Raw genomic sequence first — 8,548 nt, 5'->3', positions numbered from 1 at the left:
TAAAAAAACTGAGGTGTGCTTGACATCTAAAACGTACTGTTGGGAGGGCCTCCGGGAACAGGGTCGGAGCAGAGTTGTGTTTTTAAAAAGAAAACTCATCACCATTTTATAATAGTTTATTTATAATCATTGGGTATTCGTAAATTTCACCTGAAGCAACTTATTTTTACAAGGTTGTCAAGACGCAGTTTGTACGGTATGTTCTTTTGCTCATTGCTTCAGTCCATTGAACAGTTAAATTGACATTGGGGGCCAGTCAATACTGTGACGTTACGTGTATTATATATTTATATACTAACCCATCCAACTTTATACAAACAGTATAATATAATTTGAACAGTTAAAAATGTGTAACCAGACAGTCCTTTGTTGCAACACAAGGTAAATGTCTTATCTTGCAATCCCTCAAAACAGCACCTGTAACTTCAGCAGAACATCACATCTCACAGACTTGATCTTTGATACAGAATCAGCACATGATTTTCTAAACAGCCTAAAGAGGGAATTCTAATAGCTGAACTCAAGTGCTGTGACATCTCATGTGGTTGGTGAGGTTCATACAGCCTCAGGTCTAAATTGCTGAGGGCAATGGGCCATATAGCTGCACCTTTTGAGAGGTCCTCATTAACAACTCAAACAAATGATATGAAAGTTCACTATGGTAAGCAAAGGCATTTTGTGTGCATTTAACTCACTGCAAAAAAAAACAAGTCAGATTTATGACTGTGGTGCACCTGAGCTAGAGATTTTAAGACAGACATTAAATAAGAAAAAGGATCCAGATGGCTGAAAAGGATGGAGCAGTTGATGACAAGTAAGGGGGGAAAAAAGGTTGAAGACACTTTACAGTGCCCAATCTATTGTCTGGACTAACCTGCCATATCAAATACCTCAGAATAATTTAGATTGCATGTTCTTTGTAATTGTACAATTAATGTAAAAAAAAATCTTTTTTTAAACAGAGTCTAGAATCTCTTCATCTGTCGTCTTTCCTGTCGCCTCTGTTTCTTGTCATTCTTCTCATTCTCTTCAGGGGCTGCCTGTGAATCGGCAGAAAACCAGGGGCCCAGGAAGTTTGCCCACAATAAATGCAAAGCCCTTGCAGGTGCCTGGTGTAAAGAGAGAGCAAATAATACATTTACAGTAAAACTGGAATAGAGAAACCTCCATGATGTTACAATCAGAGCAATTCCGCAGTCTCACCAAGAGCCAGAAGTACCAGAAGTAGGATGACAGAGTACTGAGGACCTGAACAATGGCAGTAAGGATAATCACATCCTTCAGGTGTCTGCATGTCAATATAAGAAAAAAAGTCACTTATGAATATTACCATCAGGAATATTTATCACCAACTGAAAATACACATATAATGGGGATATAAATATACAGATAAAACATCCAACTCACTCTGCCATGCCCTGTTCCATATTAAGGTCAATCCCTCCATCTAGCAAGCTACCATCTTCAGCAAATGTAGATTTAGCCATTGCTGACATTGATCTGTAGCTGCCAAAGTAGACCGCCACTGCAAACAGTAGCGAGAACTGGTACAAAAGAGACAAAAGAGGGACTCAGCACCAGACTGGAAGAGGAGTTGAGTGAATAACATTGAACTTTTACAAAGAAACTGCCAACTGCCAACAGTTCATATCTCACAGTTGACTAAAAACACACATATAGTGATCTAAAGCCTAAGCAAATATGGAGAGATGGATATTATTGTCTATATCAGGGTTTTTCAAACTGGTCCGTGGAAAAGCTTAGAGAAAAGAAGTTTAAACATTGCAAAATAAAGTAAGATTTGAATTAAAAGACACAACCTAAAATAACAATATTTTACACATGATACTTTTTCACACAGTATAAATTGGCTTTTTATACATGAAAATATATATAGCTGCCTGCCTTATAAATTTTAGGGTGGAGGCTCCTCACATGAGGATGAGAGAATTTATTATAATTTGGGGGTCCATGGCAACAAAAAGATTGAAAACCACTGGTCTATTTCCATTTGGAAAAAAAAAGGTAGATAGCATACAACAATCTGGATTTGCTCATTCACATCACTGAACAAAACAAAAACAAAATATGCACATCATACGGTGACTTACCCATGTCCAAAATGTAGATGAGTTGTAATAGAGCAAGAAATTGACTGCTGCATAAATAGCCTGAAAAGAATACAAAAAAACCCCCAAAACACTCATATGACTGCTTTTTAAAAGATATAGATAGACTATATATATTTATATATTAAGAGATAGATAGATAGATAGATAGATAGATAGATAGATAGATAGATAGATAGATAGATAGATAGATAGATAGATAGATAGATAGATAGATAGATACTCAGGCACACTAAAACTCAGATGCATGCCTTACGTTTGCTCCCAGGATGATTCTGCAATAGAACTTTAGAGTATCCTGGTTTTCCTCATAGATTTGCTTTTTTCCTTTGGTTCCAACTTTACCTTTCGGCTAACGAGAAATATATTACTTCACAGGACAGCACTGACACACAGAACACTTAAATCTCGACAGTCACAATTTACAATTATCAAATGAATAAACTTATATGACACACAGTTATTAATCATGTTTCTTTTTGAATGGCTAGTTGTTAATCATGACTCATACCGGCATCTTCCCTGAGTTCTTCTTGTGTGCCTGTTCGTTTAGTTCACCCTTTGATGACGCCTTCACCTTTAGGCATCTAAAAAACTAACGGTTTCTTATTTTTAAGGAATAATCTTCTAAATTAAACTACTACCACATACTGCAAAATAACACATCAGCGTTCGCGAACGTGTTTCCGGCGCTTGGAAAATGCGTCACAGATGCAATAAACTGGGCTTCACATTCTCTGGCTTCACCCGGCTTCACCATAGGGCTTGACGCTTGCCTCGCCTGAAATTTAGGCGGCTGCAGTGAGGGGAGGAGTGAAACAAGTGTAGGCAAGCCGGTCCGGAGTCCGGACAGTTCTTTCTTCTCGCAGTGGATCTGACACCTGTGAGATCAAAGACGGATATCGCGGCATTCAAACTCGTGCACGGTGTTTCTAATAAACTGGATGTAGGCGAATGTTGTAATGTAATGTTCTGTTGCTTTTGTATATGAAAATAAATATAAGATTAAGCCTAATTTCATGTACGTACAGGATTACTGCAAAAACAAATTTAAGGCATTCGTTTTAAAAATTACTTGTCGGTAGGCTACTTGTTTTGATGCGAACTGCCAAAAAACACAAAAGAAGAAGATAAAAAGATTACTTGTCTGTACCACTCTGTAGGCTACGCTAGGTAAAAAAAAAAACAAAAAAACCTTTTGAGATTTTTGTTTCTCCTTAAACACGAAACTACCACTAACACTTTGCCACTATGCATTGGATAATAGTCCTAATCCAATAGGTCATTTACAATGTATAAAGGTTGTTTTGAGGAAAGTTTATTTAATGTGTAGCTTAACATTTATTTTAAAATATTTCACAATTAGCTAATGTGGATTCTTGGATGGAATGGTTGCATATATTTTGAGACAAAATACTTTATGATATGATTAAATCAGTTTTTCAAGCTACTTCCTGGTAAGTAAATTGATGTTTGGGGTAAGAATTCCCCATGCTGGAGGACATAACAGCAAAGAGCAAGTCTAATAATTATTGTGCATGATGTGCAAACTGGGCCCACATTGACTACACCAATCCCAACTGAGTACTCAGTAGGCTACTATTGATATGCAAAATATGCTTGCTCTGAAAAATGTTGTCAGTTAATTTTGTTTTCAGAATACCTGATGTTGAAAACTAAACATGGACATAATACCATTGTGATTGAGAATAGGTAGCAGTGAGTCACTGGATAAAAAGGGAAAGATAATAAGCAATTTCATTTTTAGTTGGCTACAGAAAGACAATCCAGTTTAAACTCTGTTGTGCATTTCGAAGAGCACAAGTGAGCAAAGACTTTATCCACCACCTAATTATACATAAAACAAACATGTTTTCTTCATACATTTAAAAAAAAACTACAGTAAATTGAACAAAACTTGGACAATGTTATAGGGCATATTTATTGGACCTTCAGGAGCAACTTTATCAAAAGTACAGTCATTGACCTCTGGTGGGATATTACCTTTCCACTCATATATACTTTAACTTTTCACCTATAGTCTGTTTCCCGACTCCAGTTCAACAAAGTTTTAAGAGTTCAGCAGAGTTGAAAGAAGTCGTTTTGTGTGCATGCGTATCAGTTCTCTATTTGCATTAAATAGCAGGTTTCAGAAGTGCTGTCCAGTAGATCAGTAACCATGTGGACCGCACTGGTTCTGTTGTGTCTCGGAGCCTTTCTTCTCTTCTTGCAGTTCAGAATTCGGCGACCTAAAAACTTCCCCCCAGGACCCACTCCTGTTCCATTTTTTGGAAATTTGCTACAATTTGACCGCATAAACCCGTTAAAGAACTTTGACGAGGTAAGCACATTGGCTTTATATTATTTTCTTTCTTTTTATTTGTTATTATTATTATATAATTATTATTATTTTATAAATTACACTGTATATTTTCTTTTCCTATTTGTTGTAGTTTATATTTAATTAATATTTTTACACTAGCCTATATGGTGGATTATTGTCACGTTTATTAGGCTATTTGTATGTGACTGCCATTCAATAATAATTATAAAAAAGGCCTGGCAGCAGAATACAGCGTTTTTAGTTTTCACGGATCCGTGTGAATGGGGAACGTTTTGCCAATGGTCGCGGAAAACTCAAAGGAAAAACGTCTCCGGTTTAAGCATATCGTTGTCCTGTAAACGTCCCCTTATGAAAAGTTATGAAAAGAAATCAAACTTCATTCATACAGCATGACACAGCAATAACACCCTGCTCTGTGTTTGTGGTCTTCAACTTGAATGTTTTTCTACAGTTTGCTCAGCGCTATGGATCAATCTACGCACTGAACATTGGTAGACAGCCAGCAGTGGTGTTGACAGGACAGAAGATGATCAGGGAGGCACTGATCACAAAAGCGGTGGAGTTTGCTGGTAGATCAGAGAACATGATGGTCAGTCATATAACAAGGAGCAAAGGTAATGCAGCATACACAAAATACTACAAGCAGAAAATCATACTACTCACATAACACAGACAAGTGCATTGCACTTCAAAAGTCTCCGTGCTGGGCTTAGAGTGCTCCCTGATCATTTTTGTGTGTTTAGGGGTGATCATGGCAGATTATGGAGACAGCTGGCGGGAACATCGGCGCTTTGCTCTGACCACACTGAGGAACTTTGGCCTTGGAAAGAGAAGTATGGAGCAGAGGATTCTGGAAGAAGTCAAATATATCTGCGCACAACTGGAGGAGTCTGCTGGTATATATGGCCTCCTCACCTGTCACCTTAAATCTCTATATTAACGTAACACATTTATTCACATGTTCAGTGTCCTATGTTTGTATATAGACATTTTTAAAATCTCAAAATTGCCAAAGAACATTCAAATTCATGAATGGAAAACATTTCTTGTCTTTATATCTCTACAACTCTACCAGGAAAGTCAATTGACCCTCAACATCTGTACCACCGAGCTGCTTCAAACATCATTGCCTCAATCATTTTTGGGTCACGTTTCAATTATCAGGATGAATATTTCCAGACATTGATCACAACTATGGAAAAACTTACAAAGATTGTCATTGGACCTTGGGCAATGGTAAATACAACGAAAAATAAAGGCAGCATTACATGCCAATTGCCAACCTTGTTGTTAAAGGCCATTTTCACAAACTCCGCCCCCCATTGAACAGATAGGCAATAGGCATATTACTTATATTTGCACTTCGTGTAAGCAAGCTGCTATTTATTCTCTACTGCTATTTGTAGTCTTTGTTTACACTTAGTGTAAATAGGCACCACTAAAATAAATTGTATAGTGTACATAGATTGTACACAAGTGGAACGACAGACATTTTTACATTTCATTCACAGATTTTTCTGTTTAATGATTATTTTCCTGTTTATCACTGTAAAGCTGCTTTGAAACAATATTGTATAAAGCGCCATATAAATAAAGGTGACTTGGTATTTATATATATATGTAAAAAAGCTTTTCTTCTGAATTGCAGCTCTATGAAATAGCCCCAGTGTTAAGGATTTTCCCACTGCCATTCTGGAAAGCTTTTCACTATTTTGAGACAATCAGAAAACATATTCTTAAAGTTGTGGATGAGCACAGGAAGTCACATGTTACCGGGGAGCCAAGAGACGTGATTGACTGTTACTTGGAGGAGATGGAGAAGGTAAGATACTTACAAAGGTTTGTGTGTGTTATGTATTTTTATTGAATTTTTTTCAGCAGCATATGAGTTTAATATTCTTTGATTTAAAGTGGTTTGTGAGTAGATCATTTTATTTACAGAGAGCAGATCAACGCACCACCTTTAATGACTCACAAATGGTCACTTTGCTGTTTGACCTGTTTGTGGCTGGAACTGACACAACCTCTAACACACTCCGAACTTTAACACTCTATTTGATGACGCACACTCATATTCAGGGTAAGGAATGTGGATAAGATGTGTCTAATTGAGAGTTTTTATGTTAAAAACTTTTGCATGTCAAAGTAAATTATCTACATGGCAAAATTTTATCCAGGTCAGAAATATAAATGATACATGTTGGTGAATTGCCATGTATAAATCCATGTCATTTTTATGTTTTTTTTTTTTTTGGCCAAAGATTAGTCATGAAATATTTGAATATTCATACATTTTATACATTTTTTCCCAAAATGATAGCTGTGTGTGTGTGGTTTAGGTGAACACTACTTTATCGGGACAAAATGTCCCCACAAAGATGGCAATATCTGAATTCCTTGTCCTTGTGGGGACATTTTTTGGTCCCCATGAGGAAAACAGCTTATAAATCATACTAAATTATGTTTTTTTTAAAGGTAAAACTGCATAAAGTTTTCTGTGATGGGGTTTAGGGGTAGGCTATAGTATTAGTGTAAGGGGATGGAATACACGGTTTGTACAGTATAAAAACCATTAGGCCTATGGAGAGTCCCCGTAAACCATATTCAAGATGTGTGAGTGTGTGTGTGTTTATTGCAAATTTCTGTTTCTAAAAATTAGGTAGGCTGGGTTAGATTTCTTTATGGATTTTGCATTAAGAAATATTATGCAGCAAAATAAGATTCTGGAATGATATAATGCATTTTATTTTTATGATTTTGTTGTTGTTGTAGCATTCATAGTTTTTCAATGTCTATTTGTGTCTTTGTGTTAATATCTGTTTATACATCTTCAGAGCAATGTCAGCGGGAGATTGATGAAGTCCTTGGTGCCCGTGAACATGTCACATATGAGGACAGAAACGCCATGCCTTTCGTTCAAGCAGTGATTCATGAGGGTCAGCGTGTTGGTGACATTGTTCCTCTCAGTATGTTTCACACCGCCAGAACCGACACTCAACTCCAGGGCTACAGCATCCCAAAGGTGGCATTTACTATAATTACTGTGGCAACAAATGTTTCTTTACCTCAAAGGTGTAGAGTTACTATGGCACATAAAACTGGCATAAAAGAAAGAGTAACTAAGAACATCTATCCATTATTTAATCTTATCAAAACAATCCATCACCCAAACTCTTATTACTGCAACTCCTAAACAGCATCTTCACTATAAAAGGAAGGTTTGCTAATCTTGTTAAAAACATCTGCTCTCACAGGGGACAATTATCATCCCCTATCTGTCATCTGCTCTCAGAGAGGAAAGTCAGTGGAAGTTTCCACATGAATTCAACCCTCAAAACTTCTTGAATGAAAAGGGGGAATTTGTGAAGCCTGATGCATTCATGCCTTTTTCTGCTGGTATGTTGTGCATGTTTTATTAGACAGTGTAAAGAGGTATTTTAATCTAGACTCATTTAGCTTATTTATATGTAATCCAGACAGAGGTGTCACTGAGCTGTTTAAATACACACTATACAGACAGGGTCATTGGTATGATCAAAACAATACATAGATCAAATAGAAAGCACATTTGTGTAGTAGAATGTGAACAAACTGTGTGTTTGTATTATGTACATTCACTTTCCCATTTCCTAGGATCTCGTGTGTGTTTAGGAGAAAATCTAGCTCGCATGGAGCTCTTCCTCATCCTGGTCACGGTGCTGCGACAATTCCATCTGATCTGGCCGAAGGATGCAGGAGAGCCGGACTTCAAATATATATTTGGCGGGACACAGTCAGTGAAACCTTACCGTCTGACTGTACAACTACGTACACCTGGGGAGTCTTGTGAAACTGTTCATTGAACATATGTTGCCCTTCAGTGAAACTGAAAACATGCCCCAGTAGTGGGTTATCACATCACACTATACAATGGAACCTGCCATTAAACTATTTTTAGCTTTTCAGCAAAATTTAAACACACAAGACATTAAAACAACAAATATTGTAAGTTACTAAACTATAAAATTACAACATATAAAGCAAGTGTGACAACTTGCAATGACATTTATGAAAAATACCTTTGCCCTAAGATGTT

At 36.9% G+C, this 8,548-nt stretch overlaps 2 protein-coding genes across 2 annotated transcripts; one reads left to right on the top strand and one right to left on the bottom strand.

The window, feature by feature from the left end:
- Positions 1-910: 910 nt before the first annotated feature.
- Positions 911-2,845, bottom strand: tmem208 (transmembrane protein 208). The gene is made up of 6 exons (XM_056258969.1): positions 2,641-2,845; positions 2,386-2,481; positions 2,112-2,171; positions 1,408-1,544; positions 1,204-1,288; positions 911-1,109 (listed from the first exon to the last, which is right to left on the bottom strand). Exons 1-6 carry the CDS (start codon positions 2,644-2,646, stop codon positions 966-968), a joined length of 528 nt encoding a protein of 175 aa, XP_056114944.1. The 5' UTR covers positions 2,647-2,845; the 3' UTR covers positions 911-965.
- A 1,354-nt stretch (positions 2,846-4,199) lies between these two features.
- LOC130091199 (cytochrome P450 2F2-like) lies at positions 4,200-8,345 on the top strand. The gene is made up of 9 exons (XM_056258960.1): positions 4,200-4,470; positions 4,925-5,087; positions 5,217-5,369; positions 5,549-5,709; positions 6,122-6,295; positions 6,415-6,553; positions 7,308-7,495; positions 7,728-7,869; positions 8,107-8,345. Exons 1-9 carry the CDS (start codon positions 4,309-4,311, stop codon positions 8,313-8,315), a joined length of 1,491 nt encoding a protein of 496 aa, XP_056114935.1. The 5' UTR covers positions 4,200-4,308; the 3' UTR covers positions 8,316-8,345.
- The last annotated feature ends 203 nt before the right edge of the window (positions 8,346-8,548 follow it).

This window comes from Rhinichthys klamathensis, unplaced genomic scaffold, assembly GCF_029890125.1.
Source record: "Rhinichthys klamathensis goyatoka isolate OS25496 unplaced genomic scaffold, OSU_Roscu_1.1 h1tg000161l_1, whole genome shotgun sequence".
Classification (NCBI taxonomy): Eukaryota; Metazoa; Chordata; class Actinopteri; order Cypriniformes; family Leuciscidae; genus Rhinichthys; species Rhinichthys klamathensis.
Note: the sequence above shows the minus strand (reverse complement) of the source record. Positions and strands in the feature narration are given on the sequence as shown.

Excerpts from the sequence above, each read along its gene's own strand:
- tmem208 (XM_056258969.1), bottom strand. Across the intron at positions 2,172-2,385 it reads GAATCATCCTGGGAGCAAAC|GCTATTTATGCAGCAGTCAA; the intron begins GTAAGGCATGCA and ends TATTCTTTTCAG. Across the intron at positions 1,110-1,203 it reads TCTGGTACTTCTGGCTCTTG|GCACCTGCAAGGGCTTTGCA; the intron begins GTGAGACTGCGG and ends TCTTTACACCAG.
- LOC130091199 (XM_056258960.1), top strand. The coding sequence starts at position 4,309 with ATGTGGACCGCACTGGTTCTGTTGTGTCTCGGAGCCTTTCTTCTCTTC. Across the intron at positions 5,088-5,216 it reads TCATATAACAAGGAGCAAAG|GGGTGATCATGGCAGATTAT; the intron begins GTAATGCAGCAT and ends TTGTGTGTTTAG. Across the intron at positions 6,296-6,414 it reads ACTTGGAGGAGATGGAGAAG|AGAGCAGATCAACGCACCAC; the intron begins GTAAGATACTTA and ends TTTTATTTACAG.